The sequence below is a fragment of the Bactrocera dorsalis genome, chromosome 4 (assembly GCF_023373825.1).
Source record: "Bactrocera dorsalis isolate Fly_Bdor chromosome 4, ASM2337382v1, whole genome shotgun sequence".
In the NCBI taxonomy this organism is placed as follows: Eukaryota; Metazoa; Arthropoda; class Insecta; order Diptera; family Tephritidae; genus Bactrocera; species Bactrocera dorsalis.
The window spans coordinates 29,608,245-29,629,133 of record NC_064306.1 but is presented as its reverse complement, the minus strand read 5'-3'; the positions used below and the strand labels follow the sequence as shown (position 1 = coordinate 29,629,133).

Genomic DNA, 20,889 nt, shown 5'->3' with positions numbered 1-20,889 from the left:
TAAATGGATAAACTTTCTTTATATATATATACCATTTTATATAATATTTTATTTATTATTATTATATCCTCTCAAATCATTCATATAAATATTTTTATGGCAAACTCTCCTCTCCTCTGCTATAGTCGAAATCTTGTTATGGCCTTTAGCCTACACTTCTTCTCGTATCTTTTGACGTTCTTTACCTTAGTTAGATAAGATCAGTAGATTCTTTTTGATTCACCTACTAACCTCATTCAAGTTTATTGCCTTCAAATTATTAGAAATGCAAAAAAGTCTTTAAATTTATGTATGAATTTATAAAAACCCCAAAATCTTATACTCCGTCGTCTTCTGCCCGCTTTTGGCACTCCATCTCATCATGACTTGGAATAATTAATTAATACATATTCGCCGGTCAGCCATGCTCGAGCGGCAATCAGCCGAACATCATCAACAAGCTGGCTAGCGGCGCCCACTAAGCGTTTTCATTGTTGGCTACATATGTATCGTTCTTTATGTGATTACTATACTATACTCAAGTTTCCTACTTAGGTATGTAAATATTTTACTAATTTTGCGCAGGTTAACTGAGTTCAAGTGGCTAGTTTTTGAATTTGACACGCTTCAACATAACCTGTTCATTATGAAAACAAGCTGTGAATTTACCGTTATCTCCGATAGGTATTAATCGCCCAAAAGTATTTGGAGCAGACGCGCGTGTTGTGAAGAGGACTCAATGGCGGTGTTTCTAAATGCATATTTATGTAAATTAGCCGAGGAATAACGAGTGAAATATTGGCGAAATTTTAGCGCTGTTCTTCTTCTAACTTCTTTAGTCTGCTTATATGACTCTTTTTAACTAATACTTTTCTGAGATTTCTTCTGATACATATAAGTTAGGTTGAGTAAATTGGTAAAAGCTGATGGGTTAGTCTAAAATTTCTAAGTAACTCTTTGTTTTTGTTTTTTTTTTTTCTACAAATTAGCTATGCCAAAGTATTTAAGTTATCATAAAATAGTAGCTTTCTACATTTATCACATTCTTAGCGTTACTAAATTCCTTCGACCACTGAACAACTCATCTTTACTAGAAATTTAGACGCAAGCTTTCTAGCGAAGTATTAACACGAGAAACCATCATTCTACTAAAAGAAAAAAAAGGTTAACGACATTACATATTTGTCAGAAGAAATTAAGATTTTTTGTGCGTATGGTTATCATTTTTTATCTCTGGTAACGCGGGAGAATGGCGTCGGCTTTTTGGTGTAGACACCGCTTACGCGGTTTTAGCCGAGTTTACAACAGCGCGCCAGTTGTTCTTTTGTTTCGATGTTTGACGCCAATTGGAGATTCCAAAGCCAGCCACCTGGTATTTTTAATGGAGTGAAGGTCTTCCCCTTCTTCTGCTTCCCCCGGCGGTTACTGAGTCGAAAACTCTTAGAGCTGGAGTGTTTTCATCCATTCGGACGACATGACTTAGCTAGCGTAGCCTCTGTCTTTTATTTCGGGGGACTATGTTAATGGCTTTCGTATATCTCGTACAGCTCATCGTTCTATCGAATGCGGTTTTCGCCGTTGCTAATGCACAAATGACCATAAATTTTTCGTAGAACCTTTCTTTCGAAAACTAAAAAAAAAATCAGATCTTGTCATCGTCAATGCATCTGGACCAAATAGTAGGACAGGGATGATGAGTGACTTGTAGACTTGACGATAGTGGACTTCACTTTTCAATTGCCTACTCAGTTAGAAGTAGCACCTGTTGGCCAGAGTTATTCTGCGTTGGATTTCCAGGCTGACGTTGATGTTAATACTGTTCCAAGATATACGAAATTATCTACGACTTCGAAGTTATAATATTCCGAACATTAACTGACATTCCTTTATGTTGCAGGCTTTACTTTTTTCCATATTATTTTTTAGTTGTCATTGGATCTGTGAGCTTTGACTATTTTCAGCAAATTTGCCATAGGATTTAAATCTAGAGATTGCGTTGGTCAATGAATAACTTCAACTCCATTGTCCGAAAAACATTTTTTGCTAAGCCTTTAGTCGTTATGGGGTCTTACTGATAAACCCAGCAAAAGATAACATATTCTCCTCAAGTATTTGGTTGGGAAAAACACATGCATGCTTACACGGTAAACCGCTACAAAGAAATTTTTTGGGACGTCAATATTTTCTACTAAATTTATTTTATTTTCGTCTGATCAAAACACATTTTGCAATATTATGGCAGTTTGAACACCTGACCCTTCTGCGTCAGACTTTGTGATAAGCAAAGTTTCTTTGTCCATAAATCAATGCAGCGACTCTTTGGTATGTTCTTCTATAAAATTTTTAACTAATCGAAATATTTATATAATACAAAAATTAGTATAATAAATTATTGTATATATTATAGTATTTTCTGATAATTTTATGATAAGAAGATTTATTTAGAAGTGTCCATATGTTCCAAGATATTTATAGCGAGCAAGCTTCATAAAGTACGCTGTAGATTTAAATGAAGTTATGTAGATCTAGCTCATTTTACTCAGTTCATTAATAACATTCTGTATATCAAAAAAATTGACTTCTCTTCGGTATTCGTTCTATTCGATCTGGAATTGCAAATAATTCACACTTTTGTGAACTGCTAGCAATTTTTTTAACCAGTGTTTGCCATTAAGTTAAATTTTGAAATGAATACCCTCTTTCAATTCAATAGAAACTGCTGATTCACAAACCTTTGTCATCAACATACTTGTTTACTCAAAAACACTTCAACAGCTTTGATAAACTATCAAAATGGTTTCAATAACTTGTCGAGTCAATTGCCACAATATGGAAATATTGAAGTCCAATGAATGAATTGCGTATTTATTGCAGACCGATATACTCGTATTAATAAATGTGTGTTTTGTTTCTGTATGGATGTAAATACTACATACATACTATGTGTATTATACATATTGTATTATATGTATTAGTAATACGGGTTTCATGAAAAACTACAAGCAAAGTGGTTCGATGAACTTTCAACTTATGAAGCAAATAAAAATTAAAAAAATAATTTCAGCTAAAGTGCTTATCGAACAAGTCAGCACCAGCAGCAGCATCATTAAAAAGCGACTAACAGACAGTTTCATGCAAAGCAACTACAACAGTGGAAGCCTTGTAGAGATAATATATTTGTGCTCTATCTGAGGGTTTTCTCTTACATTGATTAAGAATAAGTCTAGTCTCTTAGAAAATTAAATAAATTTTTAATTTTTTGCCATTTATTTTTTTGACTTGAGTAAATATTAAGATGAGTTGGATGGCTGTTAACCAATTTTTCCATGCCTAAGTTATTTTGGTATTAAGGGCTCGTATTTCGAGATTTCTAGGCTAGAAGTTCTACATTAAAATTTTATATAATTTTACTGTTGTCTACCAAGTTTAGGGCAGAAAATTCCAGATTGGTTATATTTTTATTCATTTACTGCTTACTTTCAATATAACATCACTTTCTCTTTACTAAAATATCGTTGGTGATATATCTAGTATTTTTAGTTATTGAAATCGAAAATCTTTGTTCTGATTCCGAAGTTAATAACGTAAGAAATCAATATTGCGATACAAACCTGTTCCCGTTTATCTAAATAAAGCACCTTGGTTGCAGAATCACAAATTCTAGCGGTACATAAGTCTCACATTTCCCATTGGGTTCATTCCAACTAAATAATAGTGCTCGCGAACGCAGGTGCGGTATAATACCGTTTTCAAAAATATTTGCATACGAAATGATTAGAAATTGCTAATTTATATTTGCCGGAAAGCAAAGTTATAAAAAACGCATTTTTATATACGAATACGAAGAAAATAGTGAGTGAGCGAATAAATATTTCTAAGGAGAAAATAACTTTCATTGGTCCGTTGCTTAGCAGAAAAGTTTGTATACGTGCTAATAATCACTCTTTTCTAGTCTTCTTCCATATATGCATATGTACTCGTATGTATGTATGCTTGAGTTATAGAAATTTTAGAAACTTTATTAATCGCAAAGATTTGCACATTGAGACATTTCAACTAATTTTAGAAGAAAACTTGTCAAAGTGAAATTTATTTGACTGAGAACCTGTTTAGTAAAGACTTTACAGTTTGTGGCAATAAAATAAATAAAAAGCAAAAAACTAAATATGTTCCTAGAAAAGTTACTTTTTATGGCCAACATACTATATTCAATTATTCCTTAAAAGTTTAAGTGCACACTTCATTTCCTTTTGTAATATTTTCAACTCTTCAATTACTCGCATAGAACTTCTTAATTATGTAATCAATCAAAGCTCTGTGAGTACTACGCCATTGGCACATATCATTATACTTGCCATAACGGTCAATAAACTGACAGCTTAGGGCTTCTTGAATATGCTGCGAGACGCACAATGTAACCTCTGGGTATTGTCAACGACGCTGACGGATTTCTAAACAGAGTGCTTGCAAATCACTTTCAAGGCGGCATGCCTTTTTACATACACTAAAAGAGGAACAAATTCACATCTCCTCTAAATACATGACCGATTAGAAGCAAATTTGATTCATAAAATTTTCAAATCGCATTCTTTACAATAGTTCAAAATAGATGAAATTTCGCCAATTAAGCTTATTTTTTTGCTTTCAAATATATAACTCAAGCATGCATGAAGGGAAAGGTAAAAAGTAAATTTGGGTAGCATTTCGTTCAATATGTGGAATATACAAATTAAATTAATTATATATTGTAATTTGGTTCTAAAACCGGATGAAATCAGACCAGACTCACAATTGAAATATGGTGTCCTACAATTTTCAGTTGAGCATAAATATGTATATGAAAGTTATTATAAGGGGTCATTATACAAAGTATATGTATAGGTATACAGTAAAATTTCTCACAATCAGTCTATATTTCTCCTTCTCAAAAACTATATTTCTCCTTCTTCTTTTTTGGTGTAGGCACCGTTCATGCGGTTATAGGCGAGTTTACAACAGCGCACCAGTCGTTTCTTCTGTTGCGTTGTTTGGCGCCAATTGGAGATTGCAAGTATAACCAGGTCCTTCTCCACCTGGTCTTTCCAATGGAGTGGAAGTCTTCCTCACTCTGCTTTCCCCGGCGAGTACTACGTCGAATACTCGCAGAACTCGAATGGTTTCATCCATTCGGACGATATAACCTAGCCGGCGTAGCCACTGTCTCTTAATTCGCTGAACTATGCCAATGTCGTCGTATGTCTCTTACAGCTCATCGTTCTATCGACTGCGGTATTCGCCGTTGCCAATGCACAAATAGCCATAAATCTTCCGTAGGACCTTTCTCTCGAAAACGCGTAACGTCGATTCATCAGATGTGATCATCGTCCATGAATCTACATAATATAGCAGGATGGAGATGATGACTGACTTGTCGAGCTTGGCCGTTGTTCGGAGTACTTTACTGCTCAATTGCCCACTTAGTCCGAAGTAGCAAGCGTTATTCTGCGAGGCGAAATCGCATTATAAGAAACTTCGTCTGGTTTCGAACTGCTCAGAGAGGTCCTTCCCGATCCTGCGGAGTTGTTAGACGAAGAGGTGGTGTGTCTCGATCTATTTCCCATGGTGAATATCTTCCAGGCCTAAAGCCACACTGATAAGATCCAATCAATTGTTGACGGTGGGCTTTAATCTTTCGAACAATACACCCGATAGAACCTTATGACGTATGTGATGCTTAGGAGACTTATCCCACGTTAGTTGGTGCAGATTGCGGGGTCTCCTTTTTTTAGATTAATCACACTTAAATTCCAATTATCCATTAATCAGTTTTTACATATTGTAATTAATATTTAATAAGCTCAAGTTCGAAATCCGAAGCCAACTGTTTCGAGTTTGGAGTGTAATTTCGAGAAGAAACAGAAAAATTACTTTTTTACTGAAGTAATTTTTTGGATTGGTATTTCAATTTGTTGGAACTATCTCATCTAACCTAAATTGAAGATCTCTGGATATGAATTTAGGATTACATTTCAAGTATGTATTAAGTCGTTGGAAAAATATATACATATTTTATTCAACATACATATGTAGTAGAAATTTTTTGGCGTTTAAGACTTCTTCTGTAAAGCAGCAACAGCAACACCATATACTAGCATAAATGTGTCCGTAATTTTTTATGGTAGCCTGACATATATACAATACATATATGTATATATTGAGTAAAACATAATTTATGTATATTAATTATATGCCAGATTTCTATATACTCTGACGGAGGTCGCTGAACTTCTAGTCACTAGCTGGCGGGGTTATAAGCAATCATGCGTATTAGTTTGTGGTCATTGTGATGCCAGCAGCAATGCCTAACGAGCGGCTCAGCCACCAATGTCCCATACACTGGCGTACCAAATTAAAATTGCCAAAAATTCACAGTCAAAAAAAGATAATTTCAGAAAAGAATTCTTAATTTCATATCACCCAGACGATTGTGCTACTGATGGTGAGTGGTTGAAGTGTTTACCCAAAACCACACACGCACATTCAGGTACGCTGGCATGTTATTAATTACAAATTTATATGTTCTTCTCCTCGACATGCCACTAATGAGGTGAGAAGACAAAGCACGTCGCCGCCACATCATTGCTTTGTCAACATTAACGCATCGCTTCCAACAAAAGAAAGCCATGTAGGCGCATGCGAACGCGTGCGAAAGTCACAACATGTCATGTCAGGCAGCTATCTAAGCTTTCTATAGGGCAGCCACATCATTAAAGTTTGGCCCAACAAGTGAGTAAACAAGAATTCTACACTTATTATGCCATATTTGTTTTCAAACTCTTCAGCGGTTATTTGCTGATTTTTTTGCTGCTGTTCTTCATTTCTAAGCTTCTTTGGCTATGTATTTGCTATTTTTCTTTTATTCTTGCTGCGCTTCAACCTCTGCAAACCAATTTGATTCTTTGACCATTCTTGGCCATTAGCTGTGTATTCGTTCTGTACCGCTAGCTCACAGCTGGGTTTTGCATAAAAACGTAAAGCGATCAATGTGTTCTCTACAGTTCTGCTGGACATTGCTTACAATTAGGACACTTTTTGTTGGTAACGCGTTTGTTGTTCGATATTTATCATAAATTAAACCGATTGATTGATTGATCGCCCAGATCGATAGTAAAGCAGCATGTTGAAGGCAGCAGCAAGTGTGGCAGCAGTGCTGCTCTTTGTGGCATTAGTGTGTGCAGGTGCGTATCAGGGGTGGGGAAGCCCGAATTCTTTTTAGTTGTGAAATTAGTAACCCGACTGAAGTCATAACGAAGAGTTAGAAAGTAGTTAGGATCTGGCATAGTCTGTCATATTTGAAAAATTGCAAAGAGTAAGGAAACAAAATTTTTGATTAACGAGAAAAATATTTTCAAAACAATGTTTCAGGTCTAGAAGTATAGAAAAATAACACTAGAGATTTTGTTCCATAAAATGTCAATTTAAGCCTTTTCTTTATTGATGAAAGCTGGGCTTTTCTTACTTTTTATAAAACTTCTTCAGAAAAATGTATGAAATATCTCAGTTACAACAGTTTATAGCTTATGTGGGTGAATGTTATTGCAATGGATAGATTTCAAAGTCATAGATTTCGATGTTTCCTCAAAATATTTAATAATAACTTCTTAATTCTATTGAGACGTAAAATATGTAAGATCAACCATTAGTAGGATAACTTAGAGATGCCTCCCAATTGGTCTAATAACACTTACTACAACACAATTATACACATCTTTAGAACCTCGCCAAGGACTACAAAAGCAAGTTGCACAGAAACAACTGCGTTCGGGCGCTGCAGCCGCCGCGCCAAATCATCCGTATCTCTTCCTTACCGTGCCACGTGAAAACGGCAATGGACATGAGGTACAAGGCTTCAAAGTTGTAGAGATCGAGGACGACGACGATGAAGAAGAAGCTGCGCATAAGAAAACCAAAGTCGAAAACAACGCCGACAGCAGTGATGATGCGGACGATGATGAGGAAGATGAAGCCAACAATGGCAATGCAGCAAATGATGATGATGATGACGAGGACGACGATATTGTACGTAACAATAATGTTGAAGTTAACGATGATGACGACGACGATTTCGAGTACAACGCCGACGATGATGATGATGCGGACAATTTGAATGACGAAAACGATGTCACCAATAATTTGGTATATCTGCGCTCACGTGCACCACACTCGCCACGCCTGCGTAGTCAATTGAAAAATCAAGCTGCCGTTATCAGCAAGGATGACAATCGTGCCAGCCAATTGAATGCACAACTCATATTGAAGAATGCCAAACCCACAAATATGATGGTATCGCGCGAACATGCCGGCGCTATTATGGTACCCGATGGTATTATCGAAATCGAAGGACAAAGTGTGGTGGACGAGAAGACCGGCAAGACGGCACTACTGGTGCCGCGTGCTGCACTCGATGCCATACCAAATGGCAGCGTTGTCGCGCTAATGGAAGGTGGCGAGACCGACAGCGAAGAGGCGCGTGCCAATCGTGTACTAGTGCGTCGTCGTCGCAAGGGTTCGCGTCGCAATGTGGTGCGCCGTGGTGGCGGTAAGACCCGCCGCCGTCGCGGCGGCAATCGTCGTCGCCGTGTTAGCAACAAACGCAAGAACGTACGCGTCTATCAAGTGGGCGGTGGCGCCAAGCGGCGACGTGGTAGTCGTCGTGTCGCACGTCCTGTAGTGCTGCAAGGTTGATTGAAAGCGCTGATGGACCACACGTGAACTATTTTAGTATTATAGGTTAACTAACAATCGACAGCTAAACGATGCTACTTGAATTATGCAATTGACGGAGAAAAATAAACGGATGAAATAAAACTTAATGAAAAATTAAATACATATTCTTATATTATTTTTATTGTGATTCAATATAAAGGTTGAAATGGCATATGATTGAGCAAATAGAAAAAAAAAATTATAAAAAGATTTAGACACAAAAAAGTAGTAAAGAAGAGGAACGCATTTAACTCGTTAGATTTTAGTGAACTTACTACGTAGATTTATAGATAATATTAATCTCTATTTTCGTCAAAAAAGTGCACACGCGCGTTCATACTTTTCCCCACTCTTCCAATCCTTCTACAATCATATTTGCAGCGAAAGCCAAACGACCAACAATAAGCTCAGATTGACCAAAGTGTTCAGCTATCAATCAAGATCGCCTCACTTCCCGTTGTCTTTCTTATGTATCATCTTTTTCAGCCAAATCTTCGATTGAAATACTTGTATTTTGGCTAAATTTCACCGCTTGCGATCGTAAATTTTACATTTAACTGTCAAAATCATACTTTTCATCCCATTAAACTATCGGTAACAAATAAATATATTTAGAGAAAACGATTTGTGTGGCAGCGAAACACAAAGAAAGTCTCGCATTTGGCAGTCAGCGGAATATGATAATATCGTGGCGTACAGCAACGCACCAAACATGATTAGTCATATAAAAAGTGATCTTCGAACTGAAATTGTTTAGCTTATAGCTCATCGCTTTTGTTTTAATATACATAAAATGGCGATATAAGAGCGTAAGCAGTGCTTTAGTTGTTCGCATAACGTGTTGGCAACTAAACGTGTGCTGAAGTCCCGAAAGCAAATACGACACACATCATTAACCCTTAAGTATTCAACACGCAATGGCCAAGTCCAAGTCGTGTGTTTTCTTGGCGCTTTTATGCGCCGCAGCGTTGCTAGGCAGCGTCACTGCTGGTACGTATACGATTCTTAATCGAACGCAACAGAACTATAGTAATTTCTAATATTATCATAAACGACCTTTTAGAAGAACAGATATCTGCTGCTGATGCCATTATTGAGGCAAGAAATGACGAAGTCGCACCTGAATTGCTGCAGCCGGAAGCTGACAAGGTCCTTAGTGTGCCTTTACCAGCAAAATCCGAATTGTCTGAAAATCCCGCCATTGTGCCTGTAGAGGTAGAAGAGAAGACAGATGAAGAGCAAGGTAAGCCGGTGGGTGAGGGAGAAGTTGCTGAGGCTGAAAGTGCTGTCATCGGCGCTGAGGATAGTAAAACCGAAAATCTTGAGCTCGCCATGAATGCCGAGATATTGCAGCATCCCGAGATGGTGCGTTAACCGAAATACAAAACACCTGATTTCTTTTATTAAACATTTTAACATTCCTTATTGCTCCACCTCAGGCACGCCTAGCTCGCCATCTCAAAAGCTTCCACAACTATCAGGTATATCGTGCACAGAAAGCAGCCGGAGTACAACGCGCTGCCAATGGCGTTGATGACGTGGAAGAAGATGATGGCATAGTACCCGAGGAACGTGCCGTACGTCGTCGCCAGCGCGTACGTAAGCGCAAGACCAACAACAACGTACGTCGTAAACATCACAGGAAGAATGTTGCTAATCGTCTGAACAGTACCAAACGTAAAAATCAACGCGTCAACTCAGTACGCAGACGAAATACGAAGAAAGGATCAACAGGTCGTCGTCGCGTCAATAATGGTGGCAATAAGCGTCGTAGTAGCAGCAACAAAAAACAGAGAAAGTCAAGCACTAGCAACAAGCGTCGCTCATCGAAAAACGGTATGCGTAAAATGAAACAAAAATCATCACTGAAGAAACGCACCACGAAGAACTTCAATAACGGCAGCCCGTATTTCGAGGAAGAGCAGACTGTGTACCCCCTTCGCTCGCAGGTGAACAACGTTCCGCAGATGATCGTCATTCTGGATGGTGACAAGGCAGAAACTGCAATCGTCGGCCAAGCTGCCTAAAGCTGCTAGATTCGTTTCAAATTGTATATTTTAAGTATTAAAAGCATGATTAATTTATACTATTTATTTTCGATTTAATAAACTACTTTTAAGTAAAATACGTAACTGCATTACTGTTTTAAATAAAACTCTTTTACCGACAGAAATAATCATTAATTTAATATGATACAGACATTACAACTCCTACATAAAGTTTGTTTAAATTTTCCAACTTAAGGGGTTCTATCCACGTCATCAGTTTCAGAAGACACTTCGGACACCACCTTTAAATTTTTCTGGATAAATATCCTTCGTTTAAAAAATTGCTACGTAATCTTAGATCCACAAAGATTTCATGTTAAAGCCAGTACTTGGATATTTACGTGTACGCCGGGAGCTGCTCTAATCTTAAGATTCTTAGATAGGAAGCTTCCATTGAAGGCTAATATTGAGATGAGAATAGGGAAGACATTGATTGCTTTGAGCTCAGTAACCATGGGTTTAAAGCTACCTAAAAAATGCCCAACCTCGCTATCACAACGGAATCGCAGGTAACTGTAAAGCTGACAAGCTGGCAACCACACTAGCCCCGTTATCAGTAGAATGGAAACGAGTTCTGGCGTCCGACCTGCCAGCTGCAGAAGTTGAATGAAATAAGGTGAGGTGATAACCTCTCCCCCTTGCCGTGATCTAGGCTTAAACTCTTGGGAGTTCATACGTTCAGATATGCCACTGAACTTAAAAATGAAATTAAATGCCTGAGTAAACTTAAGTTCTATTTTTATGGCCGTGCGATCTCTGGATCTACCACCGAACCTATGTAATACATATGAACTTTATTCAGTTAGATAATCTTGAACCAAAACAAATAAAGAACAGCTAGGCTCGGGTATATGAAAAGAGGTCTGCAAAACAATGTTCAAACATGTTCGAAAAAATGTTATGTAATTTGTCAAACCCATTACCCTCAATTCTAATTATTAAATATAATAATAAATCAAATATAATCAACTTTCTTACACAAAACAAAATATAATAAATAATTCTATCCATTTTATTTTACTAGAATACCTTACTTATTAACCACTATACACAATGTTATATAGATCTGAAGCTCTAAAACTATTATACGACTTACCATATAATGATCAAGACAAGACTCGTACTTTTATAAGGTTAACATTTTCACATCAACCAAGTTATCCATACTAATATTATAAACAACAAGAGGAGAAAATTACTCAGCGGATTTGAAAAACCGGGTCAATTTAAAAGTCCTCGGGCTGACACGTAGATGACACTACTAAAATTAAATCCATATATATAACCTAACCTTCAAAATTAGCTTTATAATCGTCCTATAAGTTTGTAAATTACGATATATGATTTTGAGTGAAGTAACTTTTGTCATTGGGAAAAAATCTATAAAAAGGAGTTTCGCGTGTTGATAAAATATTGTCTTTTTGAAGGGAAAAATATAGCTATTACAGAAATTTTTTGTCGAATGAAGAGCTGATCGCCGAAACTGAGGTCTATTTTGAAGCAAAAGACGCATCGTTCTCTAACAAGAAAAAAACGTTAACTTCGGCTACACCGAAGCTAAAATACCCTTTACAGGTGCATTTCTTTTAGTAACTATGTGTTCAGTTTATATGGAAGCATTATGTTATAGTAATCCGATCTGAACAAAAATGAGAAAGTTTTTCATACATGCCCTTGATTCCGAACGTTCGGTTTGTATGGCAGCTATATGATATAGTAGGCCGATATGAAAAATTTTTTCGGAGATTACATTTTTGCCATAGAAAATAGTCTATACCCAATTTCGTGAATATATCTTGTTAAATGTAAAAGTTTTCCATTCAAGAACTTGACTCCGATCGTTCAGTTTGTATGGCAGCTATATGTTATAGTGGTCCGATATCTGCAGTTCCGACAAATGAGTAGCTTCTTGAAGAGAAAATGAAATATTCAAAATGATATCTTAAAAACTGAGGGACTAGTTCGTATATATTCAGACAGACCGACAGACGGACATGGCTAAATCGACTCAGCTCAACATACTGATCATATATACATATATATACTTTATAGGGTCTCCGACGCTTCTTTCTGGGTATTACAAACTTCGTGACAGACTTAATATACCCTGTTCAGGGTATAAAAATGGTATCAAAAAGTTGGAGGCACGCTAAATTCAGTATCTCACCATTGAAGAGAACTACATATGTTCAAAAAAACGAATTTGTCAAAAATGTTCTTTGCTGTGGTAGGTCGGGGACTTTTCAATTAATTTGTTAGGCTATACTATATTTTTGAAAAAGTTAGGCATCCTTACCAATGCGCCTATAATGGAACCATAGGTTTAAAAAAAAAAATCCCAAAAAACTTAGATCGCTTATTATTTATCAGATTTTATCATTTTTATCTACTATCAACATACCACATATTAAAAAGATGGTCCCTGAGTTTTATTAAGGTATCTCACATGCAATCACCCTTTAATATAAAGTACAATCAGGCATAAGTTCGAAAATTCTGATATTAGTTATATAGGAACTAGGTCAAGCCTTTTCCAAATTTTATTTATTTTAGGCACAAAAACACACTTCTTCTTCTTTACTTTAACAGCTTTGGTTGGATTCCAACATTTTTTTGTCATTAGGTGGCATATTTTAAAGGCATTAGTTTTTGCAAAATTGTAACTCGTTATAGCAATTAATTCTTGAAATACTGGAAAGTGAAAAAATCAAGTGGAATGTGAAATTATATGGGAAGTAGGCATGGTTGTAGTCCGATTTCGCTCATTTTCGCAAAAGCTTTCACAACCACCAGGACTTACCTACATATATTTAATTACTGGGGCTAGAAAAATTAATTGATCGATTGCAATCTGGTGGAATTCAAAAAAATTTTATGAGCAGAGCAAGTTGTCGTAGTCCGATCGTTGAGATTGGTCAGGTGATCATTTTGTTTCCTCGTCATTTCGTTAATATTTTTTCTTATATACTAAAACTTTTCAGCTTTAGAGTGTTATTACGATACCTTTAAATGGAAGATAAGCGTGGCACAGGTAATGTCATCTTAAATTTTTTACATGGTTGCGCTTATGATTGTTGTGAAAAGTTTTTGGCTTACACGTGCCGTTCTCATTTGCCTCTCACTATCATATGAGTTCCATAACAAAACGGCGCAACAGATTGCTCATTTCTGAGGCGAGCCTATACAAACTAACTTTTATTTTCTAATAATTTGTTTAAATGGCTTTACGAAACCCACCCATAAGTACTTAAAATAAGGACTTTCAAACATGCCCTTGACTTTATATACTAATATGCAAGTAGTTAATATATGAAGTAGCTTAATAAAACTCATAGATCATCTTTTCTTAGTATTGGTATGTTAACAAGATATAGATGATTGCAATCCCTTCTCTCTTTCATCATGTAATCAATGTTAAATTCTTTCGCAACATTTTTTAATATAAAGTTTTACGAACACCTGAAATTATTGAAAGGCGTTGATCCTTGGAAGCGTATAAAATGTTTGGTTACACCCGAACTTGTATCTTCCTTACTATTTCTGAATCAAAGGCTTTTCGGTGCCGTTACCAAGTGCATAAATGCGTGACTATCACCCACTTTGCAGCGTGTGTTCCATTCTCGTGCGAATTAATTAACAAACATACAGTGCAAATATTTTCTAGGTGCAGCCACAGGTGGGCTAAAATTTGCAGCGCTCTACATGTGTCGCATTGTACTCGTTCCAGATAAAATACATACAGATAACAGAAAGATCTATCACAAGCTTTGCATGTTTTATTTTGGCAAAGTATCAATTTCTTCTTCTTCTTCTACTCTTTGATCACTGCGGCAACTTTGCACTCTTGAATTGGTCGCTTGAGCTGTAATTAAAACAAATTGTTAGCAATTATTTGTATTCATACTGTCTCGGTAACTGTAAACGGAGTTCTTGAAATTCCGCTAATTTTATTTTGGGGCAGCATCAGATGAACAACTGAACGCTGTTGTTTACATATCTACACAGATACGTGAAGACAATTGCTATTGATCTCAAAACTTAACAAGAACCCAGATCAGCAGATTAGATGATTTATTGCTTTCGTATTTGCAAAGTTCATGACCAATATTTTTACTAACTATCACTATTATTTGGGTACTCGACTCTCACTGCTTTTAGAATTTGGAGAAATTACATTTAATTATTTAGCCTCGGGATAGCCTTTAGTATAATTGGACTTTTCTGAAAATCGAGCATAACGGCCACAATTATACGTCTAGTTTGGCAATTTTCAGTTAAGTTAGCGGCACAATGCGTTTACTACAAATAGCACTCGTGCTAGTTTTTCTCCCGACTCTTCAATTCGTGGGTAAATCATTTACATACAACTTGCCATATTCAAAAATCAACGCCAATTCACCGTGTCAGTGGAACGATATGAGTATGTGCAGCCTCACAAGTCGATTTTTATATACGTTGAAGGGTGTTACAACAACAACCAGCGCTGCACCTGCTTCCTATACTGTACCAGTAACATCACCAGATGATCCAACTACTTCCACTTATCCAGACACGACTACAAGTCCCTCCACAACTTCCCCTTCTACGACAAGTCGTACATCTGCGACCAGTCCTAATGTCTAATTCTTAACGAATCGCTACGAAAATAGTTTAAAATCAATGGAAAATAAATGAAAGCAATATGAAAGAATAAACTTCAAACTCTGTTCATAACTTACTAAGTGCAACTGCTATAATTCTCTCAACTTAAAAAATTCGGTGAAAGAATTCAACAAACATTGCTCCAAGAAATTGTAAACGAATTAGGATCAAATTTGGTACTTTATTAAGTTATATTATGGGTTATAGACTCAAGTAGTTTTAGAACCATATTTAAAACACGTTCATGTAGTTTAATTGAGATAACTTACATATTGGGCGATATTCTTATGGGGTTTAAAGTCAGTCGGAATTTCGACAATCTTTCGATATACCTTATTTGGGGGCTACAGGAAATGTAAACCCCATTCAACCCTTTCTACCATTCAGGCAAGCTAATGTCGGAAAGCATTCTCGTCGAATTTCATTTATATATCTCACGCATTGACCGATGTTTTCAATAAAAAGTCAAGCAAGCGTATTGGGGTCCAAATATTCGGTACCTCATTCTCTGAACAGTTTTGGTTCGATTTGGACAATTTTTGATCATACAAGCACATACCGAATGCTACTTGGTTCAAATTTTTGGTAGTTTCTTCTTAAAACTAAGTTGGCTTTGAGCTTTTAAGATGTGTTTTAGGATTAGTTAGTTTAAGTTTTAACTCTGATCTTCGAAACGAGGATCGCACGAATAGATCTAAGCTTCTCTTATCCACCACAAAATAGCTTGAACGTTTTGTTTATATTCCAGCCAATTTTAAAGATGCCAGTGGTTGAATATTTAGAAGTTCAAGTTATTTAACACTAGTTTCGCAGAAGCTATATAATCGAAACGGAAGGATTAAGAAGATTTCACTTTGCCTACTTCCAAGCTACTAGATAGGTTGCCTTTTTATATTTCGGGATTAGTGAACAAAAACAAATATTTATCCACAAAAATGGCTTTTTTTTTTTAATAACAAACCTATACATTTTTGCAAGCGCTTGAACCAATTCTCGAAACACTTTTGCCACTCTGTTTGAGTGATTTCCAAAACTCTTTCTGAACTCATCAGCCGGTTCTTCAGATGTCGAAAAACATTGATCTCTTAGTTTATTTTTTTCATACAGGAATAAAAAGATCTCACTGTGCGCCAAGACCCGATGGTCGATTACTCATCAAAGCGATGGTTTAAGTGCTCGAACAAATTTTGTTGAAATAGGTTCCATTTGAAATATCTATGCAGTTGCTGCTCTTTAGATTCGGACTCATTCCTATAAATCTATGGTTCATCATATGTCACGAAGTCATAAAAGTGTTTCGAATCACGGCTTACGTATGTTTTTAATATTTCTCTCGACATGAGTTTTTTTGGACGATCAACGAATTGTGTGGAAAAAAAAAATTCTGGAAACAAATACGATATTGAATAAATGCTGCCCACACTAATGGCTATAGTTGAGTAAATTCCACGATAGGTCAGATGACGATCTTGCAATATCAGTTTGCGCACAGCGTCAATAGTTTCGGGAACAAATACCGATTTCGGACGAACTTCACGAACTTTGTCTCGGAGTGACTTGGAGAGACCTCGATTGGATTCATTATACCATAAAGAAACACTGGTCTTTGATGGAGCTTCATCGCCAGAAATTGAATTAAGTTCACCAATGCACTGTTGCAGAGATCGCACGAAACTGTACGCGATTTAATTTAATTTTTTTTGCTGATTTGAATATTTTAAGTTACTGTAAACAACACAAATAGTGCTCGCATCCGACAAAACGTAACAACTAATATCTTAAACTTTACGATAAAATTGTGAGTTGCCAAAATGCAAAACTAGGGTTGCTAAATCCCGAAATTTCGTCTAGTTTTCAATAGCTTGCAATAAGCATCGGTTAGGGTTGCCTTTAATGGAATGGTTTCATTCAGTTTCAGCTCATTTTTGGAGCATCATTCGCTAAATTGTTGGAGGGTTTCGACGTAATGCTCAGTTGCGTTGCCAAGCATCTCTTTTGCGACTTATAATCGATGTCGTTCTTGTAGGAAATACAGTGATTTTGGTATGAATCTTGCACTGACATATGAAGCGCGTTAATCAAAATGTATTGATTCGATTCACAAGAGTTGTTTAGATCCTCTACTGTCACTTTAATGGCAACACAACGATTTTCAAGGACTGTTACTTTAACCCTTTCGATGTTGTCAACATATATAGCAGTTCGGGTCAAATTTGATCAGACGGGATTACTGAAATATGTTTATTAAATTGCTTTAAAGTGAACAGTCAATCATTAAAGGTTACGTTCATGAGAATGCGGCACTGAATTTGGTAGGTGAGCCAAAAATATATTTGAGAAAACTGAAGATTAGACTAATGTCGATTATGTGTTACTAAATGTATACAATGTATTTTGTATATACACCAAACTGCTGTAAACTATGTAAAGTAGATAGTGTGAGATATTTGTATATTCATATGTATGCCTATAAATTCTAACGCCGCTGTTAATGTAAAATAACGGGAAAGAATTGATGCTACCTAAATTAGTTGGTTTCTCTTAGGCCTATGCCAGCGACGATTATTCAAATATCTTGATTTGCAATTTTTATGCGATTTATGTAAATTAACTTACAACGTTCTGTAAAGGCAAGTGTAGCTAAACGAGCGCTAGCTACGGCTATTGTGGTTGTTGTATGTTGTAATTTTTTAAACAGCCTATTGATGATAATTTATATTGTAGTTGTTGTTGTTTATGTGTATTACATGGTAGTATGGTAGTAACAGAATTTAGGCCCATTTCGATAGGCTTTTTGCCATGGTTCATCATATAAATATTGCGTTTGAAGGGCTTATCGATCAGTGAGCTCCAAACACTTGGAGTAACATAATATTACAAGAAAAAGCAAAAGATTTCTTTAGAAAATTCTATTTCCCCAATTGGGTAGAATTTAGTTTCAAAAAGAACGAATCGAGGTGTCCTGGTAGAGAGGAGTAACGCTTTACACTTCAAAGTACACCGCCGTCATGTATTTCTTCAAAGTTGCCATTCTGTTGCTCGGCCTAGCAGCCGTGACACTACCCGCCTCAGGTAAGGAATAACTCTACACAACATTGTGGATTCGAAGTACGAGTAGCATTATCCAAACTTGAATTATTATTCTTTTGTTTTTATTTTGTGTTACATAGGTAAACAGATCCCTCAATCTGGTGCAGAACAAAGATATCAGTTGTTTAATAGACAGCGGTTACATGCTGGAAAGCGTATCCATGAAGATGTGGCTAGTGGACGTGTTGTCTCTCAGGACTTTATCAATAAATTGACCTCACTGAAGAATCCCAGCTCATCCACCACTTCTATCATTACAACAACATCAACACTTGTGCCATCAACTCCCACAACAACAACTGTTACCCTTTCGCCCGCCACACCTACGTCACCAACAACATCCCCTACCACAACTACCACACCTACAACGCCCACCACAACAACAACAACTACTCCCACTACAACAACAAATAGTTCACGCCGTTCCTTCGGCAATTTCGACGACGACTCAGTTAATGAAGATGAAGATTTCGTCTTTGCATTGTACCATCCCGATAGGAATTCCATTGACAATTACGAACAAGATGAAGGAGACGACAGCGACGAATTCAATGTTGCCGGCATTGAAGATTTGAATGACTCAGTCGAGGATATTGGTCGCGCAGCACGTGCTCGCCCTTCGAATTGGCGTCGTCGCCAGGCGCAACGTCGCTTGCAACGTCAACGTCAACGCCAGCGCCGTCTAAACAAACGTCGCCGTCAGTCGCAAATGAAGGCACGTCGTCAACGTCGCCGCCGTCAACAGCGTCGTCGCAACCAACAGAAAAGACGTCAAGTCGCCAAGAATAAGCAGCGTCGTCATCGTCGCGGCGGCAAAAAGTCGCGTCGCTCCAACAAACGTAGACGCATTGTACGAGTGAAAGTTTAAATAACAGCGCACGATATGTAACTCAAAGGACAATGACAGTGAAATAAAGAAACATAATTTGAATAGTACTTATATGTAGACGTTCATTTTTTTATAACAGACTGCACGTTGAGTTGACCGGGTCCAGACTTGGTTGAACGAAAATATTCCCAATGTGACAGAGATATCTGCTTGTTAGTTAGCTTTATCTATCAATGTTTTTTTTTTTTTTTTTTTTTAATTGGGAGAAGTTTGGACTTTAAGTACCTCCCTTTTGCAGTTTTGTAAACTTCCACAATAGCGCATCCCACTAACTTTTAAGCTCCATAGAACGGCCGATAGAAAGTCAAGTAATAGTCTAAAGCTTAGACTTTATCTGCTTTCTGTTTTGAAACATGCTTTAGAATATACGCGATCTTTGCCATAAGTAGTTAGCTTCACCGTCCGATTGGAAATGAAATGTAGAGGCAACTGTTCAAATCGAACTCGCCAGTTTTGTTCTGACAAGTGAGAAAGCAAATTCTAAGAAATTAAAGAAATCGAAAAAAAAAAATATTTTTAGTTGTAGAAAAGGGATGGTAGATAGGTTGGTTTCATGGGACATGCAAAGTCGACAGACTCATTGCATGCAGCACATACATAAGTTTGGTTAAGTAAGAGTCGGTATCCAGAACGAAGTTGTTTTAGTGATCTTATTCACTATTGTTTCGTAAGTAGGTAAGAGTATAAACTCTTCAGTCTCCATTAGCGCTAGATGCGCCGCTTTGATAAACTATTCGTAAGCGCTGTAAGTATTGCTATGTCGTTTCATGGTTATGTTCAAACCAACTGGTACTCACAATGAAATTGCTTATCTCCATTAAATTTTTGTAGATAGACATTGAAGGCTTGGCACCTGATAGATTCCAAGAGTTCTGCATCGGGATTGTCACAGAGATGGGCATAAGCTGCGGCATATACTATTTTTAACGCATGCTCTCCTGATAGCCAATGCCCCGTTATGGTAGCTGTAAGTCTATATATACTTTATACCTTTTAAGTAAGTCATTAGTTCCTGTGTTGTCACATTTTGGGCGTATCTATTTCGCTATTTTGCATTTGATTGTAGATTTCCATATTTTCTGAGCATTTTGTTCAAAATCCATACATATTTAGCTCCGCCTCTCTAGAGAGGTCCCTCACTTTTTCAACTCGACTGTTTTTTTCGTTGCCAAAAATATTCCTATGACCAGGAACCGAAATTATGGAAAAGTGCAATTGACCTGCCAGTGAGCTTAAGTTCTTCCTTCATTAGCTGACCTTGCTGGAGTTTATCCTTAGCAATGACAAGGCTAGCAAAACCGCCCGACTATCTGCGTATATGTTAGCTCTCTGTGCCTTTCCATAGCTTTCTAGTAAAACTCCACAGGTTTTTATATGACTAGTACTTCCGCTTGGAAGAGCTAGCTGAGTTTGGTAGTTGGATGCAGAAAGATGTATCAAGATCCTGAGAGTGTACTCCTACCTCTACTCCGCAGTTCTTTTTGGATTCGTTGATAT

General features: G+C 36.9%; 3 protein-coding genes across 3 annotated transcripts; all 3 read left to right on the top strand.

Annotated features, from left to right (window-relative positions):
- Nucleotides 1-7,135: 7,135 nt before the first annotated feature.
- On the top strand, nt 7,136-8,809 carry LOC105233917 (uncharacterized). Its single transcript, XM_011216092.4, has 2 exons — nt 7,136-7,196; nt 7,733-8,809. The coding sequence occupies exons 1-2, from the start codon at nt 7,136-7,138 to the stop codon at nt 8,701-8,703; spliced, it is 1,032 nt and encodes a 343-aa protein (XP_011214394.2). The 3' UTR covers nt 8,704-8,809.
- Nucleotides 8,810-9,109: 300 nt separating this feature from the next.
- On the top strand, nt 9,110-10,867 carry LOC105233919 (uncharacterized). Its single transcript, XM_049456275.1, has 2 exons — nt 9,110-9,714; nt 9,788-10,867. The coding sequence occupies exons 1-2, from the start codon at nt 9,642-9,644 to the stop codon at nt 10,096-10,098; spliced, it is 384 nt and encodes a 127-aa protein (XP_049312232.1). The 5' UTR covers nt 9,110-9,641; the 3' UTR covers nt 10,099-10,867.
- A 7,554-nt stretch (nt 10,868-18,421) lies between these two features.
- LOC105233920 (myotubularin-related protein DDB_G0290005) lies at nt 18,422-19,371 on the top strand. Its single transcript, XM_011216094.3, has 2 exons — nt 18,422-18,485; nt 18,584-19,371. Exons 1-2 carry the CDS (start codon nt 18,422-18,424, stop codon nt 19,369-19,371), a joined length of 852 nt encoding a protein of 283 aa, XP_011214396.1.
- Nucleotides 19,372-20,889: the final 1,518 nt, after the last annotated feature.